Raw genomic sequence first — 15601 nt, 5'->3', positions numbered from 1 at the left:
TGCCAATAGAGTTAGGACCTAGACTGTAACTTTCCCATCAGTGTTTCTATTCAACAATAAAATAAGAAAAAAAAATGAATTGAAAGATTCAGTTGTTCTTTTGATTATTAGAAAATCAGGAGATTCAGCAAACTGAAGAGTGATGATATTAAAATCAACCTAAAAACTACCCATGTCTCTAATAAAAAGTCAATTTGAAAATGTGATAGGAATAAAGATCTTTTTTACATTAGAAGCAGCAGCAACACTAAGAAGAGTCATAACTAAGAATACTCCTGCAGAAGGTTTGTAAGATCTTAATGAAAATTTCAGAGCAGAATTGGGAGACATAAAAGTTGACCTGAAATGGTGCAATACACCATTATGACCTTGGGTTGGGACACTTAATTTTATAAATGTCCCCATTGATCGGTAAGTTCACTGTATTTCCATTTCCTGTCGCCGTCCCTACCTTTTTTTTTTCTTGAACTGATGCTAAATTTTATTTGCAAACAAAGGTCTATGAAGAACCAAAATGTTTCTGAGTAGGGAGAATCTGGGGGCAGGGGTGTGGAGTTCCTGCTGTAGTGATTAAGTTGTGGGCACATGTGCAGAGAAATAGACCAGCAGAACAGAATAGGAATCTCAGATGTGGCATCACAAATCAACAGATAAAGCATGGGCTGTGCAATAAATGTTGGGAAGATTATTGGTTATTCACATGAAGAAATGAAATAAACATAGATCTTGACTTCACACCTAGTAATTAATTCCAGGTAGATGACAGTTGTCAACGTAATAAGCAAAACTTTAATGGCTAAAGAATGACATGTCAAAGAATATCTTTGACTTCAGAATGGGAAGGATTTCTTAAACAAGACTGTATAAGGAAAAATTATAAAGGGAAAGATAGACAGATATAACTACATAAAATTCAACAGAACACCTTTTGATACAAAAGATACCATATACAAAAGGCAAGAGATGAGCTTCAGACTCGGAAAAGCTACATTCAACTCACATAGCTTACGAAGCCTTAGAAGCCTAAATATATAAAGAGCCTCCTGGTTCTTTCTGTACACACTAGTGAGAGAGAGAACCCAGTCAAAAATAGGCAAAATATATGACTAAGCAATACAGAGAAGAGGAGATTCATGAAATAAGTATATGAAAAGATGTTCAAATTTATAAGTAATCAGAGAATGAAAAAGAGATAACATTTCACTCTTCTAATAAAATTTTAAAAATTTGTGCACATGTACATACATTTATTTTATATACACAAATGCATATAAGTTCAACAGTACCAAGTAGGGCAGTCCAAAGTATTATGTTCTGCTGGTAGAAGTGTAATTAGTACCACCACCTCAGACATGTCCATTTATAACAGAGTGGTTAAATCGTGGTATCTACCTATAATGTAGTGTTACATAGAAGTGAAACACAAATGAGTTAGAGCTGCATACTCACCAATATGGACGCAGCTTTTTTTGGTTTTTGTTTTAATAAAAACATGTTGAGTGAAAAAGCAAGTTAAAGATGGATGCATGTGATATGATTCCACTTATATAAAATCTAAAAGCTTACAGGTACTGTGTATTTATAGATACATACGTATGTACTAAAGTGTAAAGTGCATGAGAATGGTGAGCACTGAACTATATGGTACTGTCGGGGAGGGAGGGAGAGGAATGGAATCTGGAAGATGTCTTCAGAGGACTCTAATATTTTTTTTCTTTAAAAAAAAGGTACCTGTTTTATGTTAGATGTACTGAAGCTTGTGGTGGGTTTTTATTATAGTCGCTGTTCTTTTGTATGTTTGAAATAATTCAAATAAAATTGCAATTAAAATTCTTAAAAGAAAAAAGTTGTTCTAAAAAGATTTCTAAAATGTTGTTTTAGCCATCTTGTTTAACTAGACGTGTGTGTGTGTGTGTGTATTTTAGCTGTGGTATCATCTTATTTTTCTTTTCTCTGATTATGTGACACTTTATTTTTGTCTTCTGTCTACACTAGATTTTATATGACATCTTATTGGTGCTTTATTTGCTTTTATGAACATACTGTTGCCTAATAAAATTACCAGCACCTTTTAAATTGTGAATATTACCCAGTTTAATTTTACATTATTTTTCTTGCCCCTTGGAAAGGATTTCTAAACAACTGTAGTTATAAAGTTCAACAGCTAGGGTAGGTATCCATTAAAGTTCATACACAAGCTTACACGCAACTACACATTTTAATTATTGTTAACGATGATTGTCTGGAAGGAGCTCTGCTTAATAACTCGGTCTCTTCACTTAGCGATATACGGCGCAGAATTTTTTGGGGGGAAGCCTTTAAGCTTCGTCTTTGTTCATTCTAGAAATGATCCCTTTGTTAACTTCTGTGACAAATTTTAAGATGGCAGTTTGTTAAGCAACAATGAATGAAAAACATATACCCATATGTGATTGCCTGGCTTTAGCAAATTTTTAATGTAAAAAATGAAGTAACAGCTTTGGAAACAGTTTGGGGGACCTGTCTGGACTCATTCTGGGAAGTGAAGAAATGGCATATTATGGAGAAAGATGTTGGAAAGTTTTAAAATTAAAAACAATATAAATAATAATATATTACTGAGATATAGTAGTATAACATAATAAAACATAATGTCACTGAAATTACGAGTCATTAAAATTTAAGATTTACTGGGCTTTTTAGAGAAGTAGATATTAGGTATCCTTTGGTTTCAGGAGAAGGATGTATCCCTTAAAAAGTAGATGAATTTTCTTTTGTCTTTTTTTTTTTTTTTTTGGCGGTACGCGGGCCTCTCACTGTTGTGGTCTCTCCCGTTGCGGAGCACAGGCTCCGGACACGCAGGCTCAGCGGCCATGGCTCACGGGCCCAGCCGCTCCGCGGCATGTGGGATCTTCCCGGACCGGGGCACGAACCCGTGTCCCCTGCATCGGCAGGCGGACTCTCAACCACTGCGCCACCAGGGAAGCCCTCTTTTGTCATTTTATTATAATTTATTATTTATAATTTATTAAGACTGCCTGTATAAAACAGCATAACTCTTAAACCTCACATTTCTCAAATGTTTATGCCTGGTGGTCTAATTGACATTTCAGACACTCACAAGACCTAATACCTTATTGATAATGTGTTCTTAATGTTATATTTCATTTTCAGTTGGTAGTTATTACTTATCCTTTGTACACAACTGATATGTTCAGGATTGGTGTTTGGAACGAGTACCATCTCTGCCTTTTGACTTGGTTATGTTTTACCACTTCAGAGAAACAAATAATAGTGTGTTTGGCCTACATATGGAAAGTAAAAGTAAAGACAAAAACTCCTTTAAATGTGAGAATACTGTTGTATATGAAAGCATCATTTAAAAAACCTAAACCACAAATTGAATTCATGTGAATTTTTGAAGTAGAAGGAACCTTAAAAAATTAATTTGTCCAATGACCTCATTTTATAAATTATAACTACTAATATTTATTGAGAACCTATCAGGGCTACATCTGGCACTTTTTATACTGTTTAATCCTTAGAACTCTATTTCCATTATATCTGTTTTATAGTTGATGAAACTTAGCCTTGTGGAGATTAAGTGTTTTGCCAAAGATAACATTAACTTGGCCTCTCCAATACCCAAATCTGTGATCTTCTTCATTGTGTCACAGTGCTGGTCAAAGATGAGAAAACTCAGGTTAGTGTCACATGGTGGGTTTTGCCTAACACCGTGTGTCACTTGGAGCCAGCATGTTTAGATTCCACTTTTGTTTCTATTATTTATGAGGTATAATTTGTTTTCTTTAGTATAATGCCTCATCTCAGCAGCAAAGAGAAATTATTAAAAGTAGGAGTCTGGACAGGCGGCTGCAAGAACCAATAGTGCTAACAAAGTGGAGACATAGCACCATTGTGCTGGACACCAATGACAAGGTAGGACCTTCTGAGAAAATCTGCTACGAACTTTGCCAAGTTCTTTATTCTGTATTTTCTCCTCGGTTGAATCTCACACCTTGGTGATGACTGGTTTATTGTATGTCATATCAGTTTGTCCCGGAGTGGGGTTTGGTTTTGAAGTTTTTTTATTTTTGCACAATGGACTGACTTACATGTGGCATAACTATGTGTTCCATGATACATATGGGCCTAGTAGGTGACAGGTTTTTCTTCATAATCTCTTTTTAAGGTCACATATCTGTTATTGTTTGTCTTCGGTCTCTAGGAGGTTTAATGGTAAAGGCGTTTCACTGACTTTCCCATCCCAGGGACGGTTGGAACCCTGCTCCTCCTGTTCCCCTAAGTGCTCTTTGCACAAGTGCTTCTGAGAAGTCATGTTCTCGGTTTCAAATAGGGAATGGATTTTGATGCAAACATGAGATTGGAAAAGCCATGAGGTTTTGAATTTCCTTGTGAGTTACATCTTTACATTGTGGCTTCATTTTGGGGATAGAATAGGAACTTAGTACGAATTTGTAGAACAGCAGACATACTAATGTTAAAATCTGAGGGTGGTGGCAACACCCTAAAGCTAAAATATTTGTCGCTGGGGACTCTCTGTTATTTTACCACCAGGCTGCTCCTTTGACATAATTAATAGGTTTCCTGCATTTTTAGGTAGTTAGTGAAAACAGGATGAACTCTCCTGAGGCATATTTCTCTGTGTTTGTATGCTTTCAGTCTTAAATTCCTTTCTAAATTATCTCAGTCAGTCAGACAAGTACTTCTAATTTCTGTTTGTAAGGATGTTATGTGGTTGAATGTAGGGGGAATGAAATTTTGGAGTCTATTGAAGAATGCTTGAAAATATTGGGTTGGCCAAAAAGTTCACTCGGGTGTTTCATAAGTGCTTGTGAGGGAACCCGAACGAACTTTTTGGCCAACCCAATATACTAGCATTGAGGTTAACCTGTGTAGGTAAGAGTCCTAGAGATTTTAATAGAAAAATTCATTTAACTCCAAGAACCAGATTACAGTTCAGTGTATACAGAAAGCTCCTACTGTATGTAATGAAAGCTCTAGTGCAAAAGCTGTTGTTGAGCCAACTCTACTGGCTCTTGGTACTAGAACCAAAAGGATGGTTATTTTAGTGATGTAGACTTAAAATTTGTTACTCCCTTATAATCTTTCTTGAGATTCATTTTCAGTCTATTATTAGAATAACCTGCATGAAGTTCTTATTATATATCCTTTTTCATCTAATTGTTTCAGCATGTGATAACATGATTTTCTTGAGACCAGAGCTCTACTTGTTTTTGGTAGACATGTCTCCTCCCCCACCTTTATAGATGGAGTCATAGATAGCTACTTCACCAAGTAAACTCTTCTATTTATCATCACACAGTATACACGATTTTAAGATTTGAGATTATAAAAGAGGGACTATACCAGAACAAACTAGCTGACTAATATATGATAAGGGGTGAAATGCGTATAACTTGAAAGATAATCAGAGAAACCTAATACTATGTAGCGAATGTTGTTATGATGATATGGGTCCTAATTCAGTTGCCAGACAGCCTTGGTGGAGCTAGGTGTGTGTGCGTGTGTGTGTGTGTGTGTGTGTGTATGGATACATCTGTTTGTTTCTGCCTATGTATGATTTTTACTAAAACCTGCTGCTTGTAGACATTAAGATGTATTTATATATGCATATACATTTATAAATATACATAAACAAATGGATAAATGTAAAATTGTTGGTTTATAATAATTATAATTGTTGTGTTTACATTATTACTCCATTTGCTATGGTTTTCATTTCTGTAGGACTGATAATGCCATGAAAAATAAGTTGTAATTACCATTCATTTTATTCAATTACTTATTTTCTAGTTTATGGGTCATCAAATCTTTCCTCTTTTTCTCAGAGTGTTTTAATATTAAACACTCTTAGAAGTCAAGAAATTGAAAAGTAAAACATCTGAAGCTGTTAGAAAAAATACTTAAATGAGGCTAAACTGATAATTGGACATTAAATGTAATTTTTATAAAGATATATTTGATAATGATTTTAATGTTTTCTCCATTTATAGTGTAGGTCTTGGATTTCAAGGTTGTTACCTTCAAGGATCGTCCCTGTACAGTTTCACTGCTACCTGGTTTCTGTATTTACGAATTGTACAGGATATAAACCTGAAGACTTTTTTCTAAGTGAATGGATTTTATTAATGGTTTTTTGTATTGTGATTTAATACAAATTCCCAGTACGTTATCCAGTTTCATAAGTGTAGTAAAGTAGATGATACAGATGTGAAGATGAATGTCCAAGTAAATTATTTGGTTTTATAGGAAAAATAATAATAGACATTGGCATATGATTTTCCTAATTCTCTTTTCCTGAAATTATTCAAAGCTTCTAGGAGAACAGAGAAAAACGGAGCTTGGCTCTTGGTCCCAAAAAATGTTTTTTTCAGTCTTATCCTCCATGAATAGTTTTACAGATATCTGAGGTAGAAATCACATACCATGTTTTAATATTGACAAAGCAGAATTGCTTTAAAAATGCACATTATTGGTTTGCTCCTATTATATATTCTTGTAGGCTTAGACATTAAAATATATATTTTTTCCTGGTGAGTTATTAATCTGTAAATCTGAAGTTTCTTCTTTGCATTTTAAACAACCTTGCTTATTTCTAATAATTGGGAAGTTAGCTATAAATTACATTAAATATTAATAGCAATTTAATTTAATTTCTTAATACAAGTTGCCAAGTAGTTCCTGTGACTATTCCTTGCCTAATCCTACCAGGATTCATACCCAGAGCAAGTTAGTATGGGGACTGTTACATTTTTATCCGTTAAGTGTTCAGATTTTACTTATTTTAAATATGGTTAATTTAAGCTGATGCAACATCATGATTTTAAGGCAACATGCATCATTTCTTTTGAGTAATTCCGTATGCGGTATTTATATTTACTGTAATTGGTATAAAATATGCCATATTTCATAAACTTTATGATATCTGTAGTTTTCACATCTGTACCATATTAGTTTCATAGCTGAATATAGAAGGGAAATAACTAGGAAAAACTTTTTCTTAGCCTCCCTTATTAAGCTTTCCCACTGTCGGTAGAGGGAGAAATATAATTATATGAAATAGAGTAACATTTCTCATTACTTATTTCTTGTAGGAATCTCCACCTGCCTCCAAACCCTGCTATCCTGAAAATGAGTCTTCTCCCTCCTCACCAAAGAACCAAGATACAGTTAGTATGATAGAAGCATGTAGATAATATGGTCCAATTATTTCAATCCATTGCAGTACATTAATTTTCTCTAAGTGTAATGTGTAAAAATATCTCTTGGGCTTCTATTAAATTTCACTGGTCTTTCAAAAATAATCAGATAATAGGTTTAAATTAAAAATCAGATTTTATTGATTTAAAAATTCCCCCTTTTATGCAAAATATGGTATCTTCATGATCAACTTGTGTACCATATTTGTAAGCAGTGAATTTATGTTCAGCTTTTACACATAAATACAAAAATCCCTGGAGAATCCTGTCAGATTACACGTTACCCTTCCTCCCTCAGGCCAGCAGTCCAGAGGTAAGAATCACTTCCCTCCTCCTTAACGAGCTTGGATGCCTTTTTTTCCCCACTAAGCTGTCAAATGCATTGCCCAGCCTAGGCCAGGTAATATTGGCAATACAGTGACTTCTCTTTAGTTATTCATTCATTCATTCATTTATTTATTTGCTGCCTTGGGTCTTCGGTGCTGCGTGCAGGCTTTCTCTAGTTGCGGTGAGCGGGGTCTACTCTTTGTTGTGGTGCGCAGGCTTCTCATTGCGGGGGCTTCTTGTTGTGGAGCACGGGCTCTAGGTGCACAGGCTCAGTAGTTGTGGTGTGCGGGCTCTAGAGCGCAGGCTCAGTAGTTGTGGTGTGCGGGCTCTAGAGCGCAGGCTCAGTAGTTGTGGCTCACGGGCTTCGTTGCTCTGCGGCATGTGGGATCTTCCCGGACCAGGGCTCGAACCCCATGTCCCCTGCATTGGCAGGCGGATTCTTAGCCACTGCGCCACCAGGGAAGCCCTTCTCTTCAGTCATAACTTTGGAGGAATTCTACTTGGTCTCGGTGTTTGCAGCGCCCCGTCCCCAAGTCCGCCCTGTGATCTGCCCCTCCTGCTCCTCCCCTCCAGCGGCCCTCCTTTCCTTTCAGAAGGAGGACGCAGCTTCGTGCCGAGCTCTGCAGCACTGCGCCTGTCCCGGGTCCTCATCCCCCTCCTTGCCGCCCGCCCCCCCGCCCCGGCATGTTTTCCTGCAGCCCCGCTGCTCTCCTCTCTGCAAAGGAGCCCGCCCTTCAGGTCCAGGCCCTTCACGCACTGAAACCCGTCTTCCCTGACGTCTCTGCCTGGTCAACTTCTGGTCATGCCTTAGAGCGTGGTTCAGGCTCGGAATTTTCTTCAGATCCTCTAGCTTTGGTCATGTTTCCCTGTGATACTATTAATAACATTTAATTATATGTTGTTTGAGTCCATAAAATCGAGTAACTCTTCTCATTTCCTATTTCTTGTAGGAACTTCCAACCCTCAGCTCATGTCTTCCCCACTAGACAAGGAAAAGACTCCTTAGAGCAGGGCCAGAGTAACCCCAGTGCCATAGAGCAGCTGTTCCCTGGAGTTTTGCCGAAATGAAATTTTTAAAGCTTTCCAGAAGACAAACTTTTATTGTTACTTCCTTAATTTTAAGAAACTATTATAGACTCTTGTTTGTTAGGATAATTCCGATTTTCTAGAGGCACAGGTTTTTCACAGATGCTGTTTTGCTTGTCTGGCTCTTTTCTCCATCCCCTGAGCAAATCAGGTCTTTTGGTTCCTATCACATGCTGTCCACCCATCCTGCTGATATTGCTCAGGCGGGTTCCCTGCCTACCGTGGTCCTCAGCCTCTCTGCACCTACACTTAATCTTGTGCTGACCAGTGGGATGACCCCTTAGGGCCTGCCCACACTAACCTCAGCATAATAGCATCTCTTCTTTTTCTTTGAGCTCTCAAGTCACTGATGGCATTAATGGTGTGAAAGTTACCTCGTGTGCCCCTCAGCTCTCTGCTAAGGGTTTAAAATCTGAAGGCACTCAGAGAGAGCGGTGGGGGGGGGGCGCTGCTTTCTAATACTTTTTATCTTTTGCATTATTTAACACAGTCCTGGGTGCATGAAAATTAAATAAAGATCAAAGTGAACATGATTTTAGTGGTTTTGTCAGGATTTCCTGTATGAATGTAAGGTACTATTACTGCAGTATTCTTAATCTATCCATCCATCTAGAAAAGAAGCAGAAACCCTTTTTAACTTATTTTAAATATGGGTAATATGTAACTTCTGAGAAGGCCTTTTATAAATTATTTACATTTTGGTAAAAGGGAATTTCTTGGTAATCCTGGAAACGTGAGTTTATAAGTGTTCACATGGGAGTTAAAAGGACGGTTTGCAAATTATTCCCCCAGGCAGTTACCCCTTTCTCAAGAGTTTGCCAGTCACCTGTCTGCCCCAGACTCAGGGTCCCCTCTGATGGCCATGGCAGGGAACTGCCGCAGCAGGATTCTGTTTCGTTCTTTATTTACCTTCAGGTGGAAAACAGGAACAGCTCTGTTCATTCTGCTGAGGCTGTTCTGTTTCCCTGTAAGTGTGCAGCGTCCTTCCCCCCAAGCCCCAGTCTGGCCCCCCCGGCTTCTGCTCCCCGGAGCCTCTTCTTTCCTCCTGCAGCCTCTGCCCTCTTCTCTACTTGCCCTATTTGAATGGAGTCTTTTGCCTGTCTTTCCCACTCTTACCCAGTTAATACAAGCAGATTTTTTTTTTTTTAGTTCTTTGTGAGTTAAAATCTGGTTGGTGTAAAGCCTTAGTGTTAAGAAGAAGAAACTGACATCGTAATCAGTGTTAGTTACCTGATGGCATCTTTAAATCTCTGCAGATTGCCTATTGAATCTCTTTATTTATTTATTTTTTATTAAAACCGTATTGAAATATGACTAACATACTACTACACCGTTCACCCCTTTAAAGTGTACAGTTCAGTGGTTTCTAGTATGTTCAGATAAGTGCAACCATCAGGACGGTCATTTTAGAACATCTTCATCACTTCGAAAAGAAGTACTCGTTGCTGTCACCCCTCTACTTCCACATCCCATCAAGCCCTAAGAAACCAGTAATGTGCTTTCTATCTCACTAGATCTGCCTCTTCTGGACGCTTCACATGAGTGGAGTCATAGAATACATGGTCTCGTTTGACAGGCTTTGTTCACGTAGTGTATGATGTTTTCATTCAGTCTCCTCTAATCAAACCAGATTAAAATTTCATCCCTTAATATAAATTTTAAACATGTTCACTTTTTCTTGTTTTATTTCCAGTTTTCAAATGCATTGTTATTTTTCATAGTCACTTCAAGTCCTTTTTTGAAATAGGTAGTGTATACATTTTTAAAAAATTGATATTCCTCTAAAATATGACTGCAACATGGATTAAAGAGGATTTTGTAGGCTGATCTAAGAACCTCATCTCTATGTGTCCCAATGTGCCTATGAGGATATGCATTTTAAAGTTCTCATTTACTGAATAGTGAATACAATTTTAAGTATATAATTTGGAAACTTGAGCTTTTGACTTTGTCTTTCCAATTATGGTATTAAAATGCTTTACCCACTTTGGAGAAAAGGGCATTTCAACACGTTTGTTACCAAAAGGGTTTAGTGGACAAATCGGCTAATTTTTTTACATTGAATATTACTATTCTAAAGCCTTTTTTAAAAACATGATTTAAATAATTTTTTATAACACTGGCTCTTTAAACATTTTTTTAATCGAGGTGAAATTCATATAACATAAAATTAGCCATTAACGATTTTAAAGTATATAGTTCAGTGGCTTTAGTGTATTTACAATGTGTGTAGCTGTCACTCCTGCTCAGTTTCAGGACACTTTCATCACCTCAGGGGGAGACGCCTACCATTAAGCAGTCACTGCACCTTTCCCCACCTCTTCTCCCCTCCCCATGGCAGCCTCTAGTATGGATTTACCTGCTCTGGAAGTTTTATCACACTGGTTCTTTTTCAACATTATATCACAGGGCAAGGTTACTTACTCTGTATAGACAGAATCTTTTTATTACATGGTTATAACATGATTAACTGAAGATAAAGATTTTAATGGGAGGTATTGATTTTGATATATAATAATTATTAGCCAAAATTGGGAAATGCTTATCTTACTAAATGAATGTAAAATCAATTAGAAATTCTGGAGCCTGCAAAATGATTATGAACCTGTGGAAGTTTTCCCAGATTACTCAACAGAACTGACATTTTATTGTTTTCTTGCCTTAATTAGGATAGGACAATCTTACTACAATATTTTTGGTTGAAATTTAACCATATTTTGCCAGTTCATATTAAAACATTCCTGCTTATTTTCAACACGAAGTTTCCCTTGGAGTAACGACATATTTAGACTAAGAAATATTCATGTGTGAGTATGGGCAGTTTTTAAAGGACTTAACAGGTATTTTTATGAAGTTATTTTAGTAAGCTACACAAAAACATTGGTTGACTTTGAGTCCTATTAAGTAGAGAAGAGTACACCGAACAGTATAAACTAATAATCTGCCTAAATTTCCCCCTGACATCTACACCTGTGTAGCCAAACCTATATCTGCCTGCTTGTCACTTTTATGTCAAATTCCGAACTTCAGTGTTTAAGAGTTAAAGCTTTATTTTCTCCATCACTGAGCCTCTCCCGCGTTTCTTGGTAGAGTGATAGCGCGGCCGCTCTGTTGGTTAATTACTCCAACAAACATGTGTTGAGCCCCGGCACCACGCTAGCCGCCGTGCTGGGCGCTGTCATACATGGTGAGCACAGCAGGCGTGGTCCCGACGCGCAGCCTGACAGTAGGTGGCGAATGCATAACATGTAGTTGTGCTCTGCATTAGGTGCCACGAAGGAAACAAACTGGGGGCCGTCCTCAGTCGTTGGAGGGCGGAGGAGCGCCTGCCGAGGGGTCAGGGACGGCTCCTCTAGAGCTTGTCGTCGCAGCTGAGGGCCCCCAGCTGCCCAGCCGCTCGAGCCTGGGAGTCTCCCCGATCTTGCCTCCTTCCTCCCGTCCCGTCCCGGTCAGTCCTGCCGTCCGAGTCGCTCTCACGCGTGGCCCCTCTTCACCGTCTCAGGCCTCTGCCTGGGCCAGGCCGTCAGCACCTCGTGCGCTGATAGGCGTTATCAGAACAGCGTGCCGGTGGCGCTGCATCGCCTGCTCCTGCCTCGCTCGGTCCGCTGCCCGCCCCCCCGCCCTTCCTCCTGCTCGGCTGCACCCCGTACGCTGAGGGAACCTAAGCCTCGTAGAGATGATGCGCTTCCGGCTTCTGTGCCTTCACCCGTCGGTCGCTTCTGTCTGGACGACTCCTGTCCTCACTCCCGGGCCAGGGTCTCCGGGAAGCTTCTCTTCCTCCCTCCTCCCCCCTCAGGTGGAGTTAGGTATGCCTTCCTCTGAGCACTTCTCACACCGCGTGGTCATGGTCATTGCATTGGTACGTTTTGGACGTGGCACGTTTTGTTCTTATTCTCTGTTCACGATGGAGTGCTTACTGCTTAGAGCATTAGTGCTTGGGTCTTGGTCCCTGTGAGAATTTCCTGAGAGCTCGGGGCCCTTCGCTGGAAGGACGCGTGTACGTGCACCATTCCGTGCAGTGTTGGTCCCCCCGTGACTCAGGTGCGAATCCCTGGTCCGGAGTGTCTCTTTCCCCCTCAGGCTTCGGCCGTCTGCCACTGTTGCTGTCCCTTCCATTTTTCTTCCTGTTTTGATGCCGGCATTTCCTTCCTGTCTCTGCTGTTTCACTCTGCATGGTTCCAGCTTTGGTGTTTTTTAATAGGCTTATTCCCACCTCCGCCCTTGCAGTTCCTGTGCTCACATCACCAGTGCCCATCCTCTCAGATTAATGTTACTTAGTTCCTGGATCACTGAAAGTTTTTCTTCCCTCCCTGCTTCTGATGGTAAATTGGGAAAGTTCTTACTTAACATCCTGTGCATACTTATCACCGTGTAATTGATATTTTTATTGAGAGGCAACAGAGAGCTCTTATGAAATGTATCAGGCTTGCATATCTAAGGAGATCCAACCTGTGCTTTCTGAAAAAATTATAGTAATATGGATATTTCCCAAGTTCCCAGTATAACAAAAGTGAATAACATAATCGTTTGTCAGCTTTGTCTATAGATGTGAGTTATTATCAGACCAGGCAAAACTTTCAAACATTATCTTTTAGACATTAGTGAGAAAATAATGCTATGTTTATCTCTCATACAAGAAAGAATTTTTTTTCTAATTAAAGTACATTGAGAAAATAGCTGAGGTAAATAGTTAGAAATAAATTCTGAGCTGAGAATATTTTTTCCTGTATGTGTGTGTATTGTGTGTGTGTTTTAATTGAAGTAAAATTGACTGCTTTGTCGTTTTCATACAGTGCTCACTAATGGATGATGGCTGTAGGCACAGGCTCATTTTGATTAAATTCATTTGACTGTAGAAGGCTAGAGCGATGAGAAAGTGCTTCTTCAGCTCCACCTGGAAGAATTTTATGATAACATTTAACTTGAGCACAGTGACTTTTGCCTTCCTAGGGTTTGATGATAAAGCTGTTGTTGTTTCTTACATCAGCTGACTAATAGATCTAGTTTGTCCAGAGCCCAGTTTGCCATCTGATAATATGTTTAATGAAGCACATATTGAATTCTTTATGCCACATTAAGGCCAGTTCTATGCATAGTGCCACTTACTTTTAAGTAATTTATTAAATACAGTCACTGCATTTGTTCTACCTACTTATTTTCACATTCTGACAAAGTAGGTTAGTATCTTAAATAATTTTCAGACTATACTGTTGTAAAATGACAGCAAAGTAAACAGTTCCTTTTTTGTGGTATTTATAGCATGGTATCACTTGCTTTGAACAGGAAGTCATAAATCATTTTTCCAGTGCTGACATGTAGCGTTCATGTGGAAATTTAATTTGATTTTACCTTACCTTATGGCTGCTATTCCTTGAGAAGACCAAGTGTTTAATTACAAAAATAGCTGAAAAAAACTTTACAGAAGTATTAGGAAATTATATTCTTAAGGTAGTCTAGAACTAACCATATTACGCACTGACTGATCTTTTCTTTTAAGCTAATATTTAGAGTACCAGATCATTTTGATTCAGTCCTATGTAAGAATTTGGACTTCATTGTCTGTATGAATGATCTATAAACAGTAATACCTCTGTTCCATATCATAGGGTCAAGAGAAATATGGATTATTAAATGTAACAAAAATTACTGAAAATGGGAAAAAGGTTCGGTAAGTACACAGATCATTAATGTTCTCACATATTTCATCGATTGATACAAATAAAAACTGAATATAATTATATTCTAGTAGCAGTAATTAACAGGTTCAAAGAATTTCAAATGTATTTTCTAATATGATGTATATAAGATTGTCAGGAAGTAGAGGAAAATTTTTCTTTGTCTTGACATATTTCTAAAGGTAAGATTAAATTCAGAGGTGATAAAGTGGAGGATTCTGAGCAGGCATTAGCTTTATTAAAATTTTTTTCAATAAGTAATAAATGCACATGGCAAAATACAAACGTACACAAAACATGTAGTCAGAAGTCAGTCACCAGCCATCAGTTTCCCTCCCCAGAGGTAACCAGTTATGTCTAGTGAGATGTACTGTCTTCCTCCAGAGATAGAAAATAGATATATTTACATGTGCATAGATTAATTTTTTTTAACACAATCTTTTAACAGTTTATCTTGGAGATGGTGCTATTTCATTGCATGTACAGCTGGCACATAGTTTTTAACTGCTGCATAGTTGTATGTTGTATGGCTGCATCATAGTTTATTTAACTGTTATTTATTTGCAAGTATGTAAATATACCTGTCTATTGGTAGACATTTAAGATGTTTCCATTTTTTGCTATTACAAACAGTATTACCCTCAGTGTCTTGCACGGTTCATTTTGCAAGTATGTAGATAGGCCTGTAGAACATATTTTATGAAAGTGGAATTGCTAGGCCATATGCAGTTGGTCATTTTCATACAATTCCAAATTGTGCCCTAAGGCTCTCAGTCAGTTCCAACCTCAGGAGCCTTGGATTTCTCCATGTCTTTGCCCATTCAGTACGTTGTCAAACTCTTTGATCTTTGCTAATAGAGATTTGAGAGAAAATGTTGTTTTTATTTGCGTTTCTTTTTAGTAGGGTAGAGTACCACAAGCCATTTATATTTCTTTTTTGTTGTTGTCGTTGAATTATCAGTTTATACCCTTTGTCTCTTTTTCTGTTGGGTTGTTGGGTTTTTTTGGTTAATAAATTAAGGAAATTAACTCTTTGTAAGATAAGTTGCATTTTCCCCAGTTTTAAAAAACTGCTGAAATGCTAGGGTTTTATAGCCAAAGTGAGATCAGTCTGTTGTTTAAGAAAGAGTTTAAAATTTACATGTAGTTGAGTTTTTTAGATTTGCTTTAATTGAACTGTCTTTGTCAGATTTTGATACTTGGAAGTTTTTCTTTTAAGTGCTTTGAAATAGCTTTACAAATACTGCAGTTACCTGTTCCTGAAGCTGTTCCTTGGTAGAAGTCATGTGA

General features: G+C 38.0%; 1 protein-coding gene across 4 annotated transcripts in view; it reads left to right on the top strand.

Annotated features, from left to right (window-relative positions):
* The window catches only part of ARHGAP12 (Rho GTPase activating protein 12), a 113734-nt gene that overhangs the window by 75014 nt on the left and 23119 nt on the right, over positions 1-15601 (top strand). For 3 of the 4 annotated variants that reach the window (XM_081229492.1, XM_081229491.1, XM_081229489.1), the window contains 3 exons: positions 3793-3918; positions 7119-7193; positions 14243-14304. In XM_081229492.1, coding sequence (XP_081085618.1) covers positions 3793-3918; positions 7119-7193; positions 14243-14304 — 263 coding nt within the window. The remainder of the gene's footprint in view (positions 1-3792; positions 3919-7118; positions 7194-14242; positions 14305-15601) is intronic. The other variant, XM_081229490.1, reaches the window with a different exon arrangement.

Source organism: Mesoplodon bidens (genome assembly GCF_964165515.1).
Source record: "Mesoplodon bidens genome assembly, chromosome: 3".
Lineage (NCBI taxonomy): Eukaryota > Metazoa > Chordata > Mammalia > Artiodactyla > Ziphiidae > Mesoplodon > Mesoplodon bidens.
Note: the sequence above shows the minus strand (reverse complement) of the source record. Positions and strands in the feature narration are given on the sequence as shown.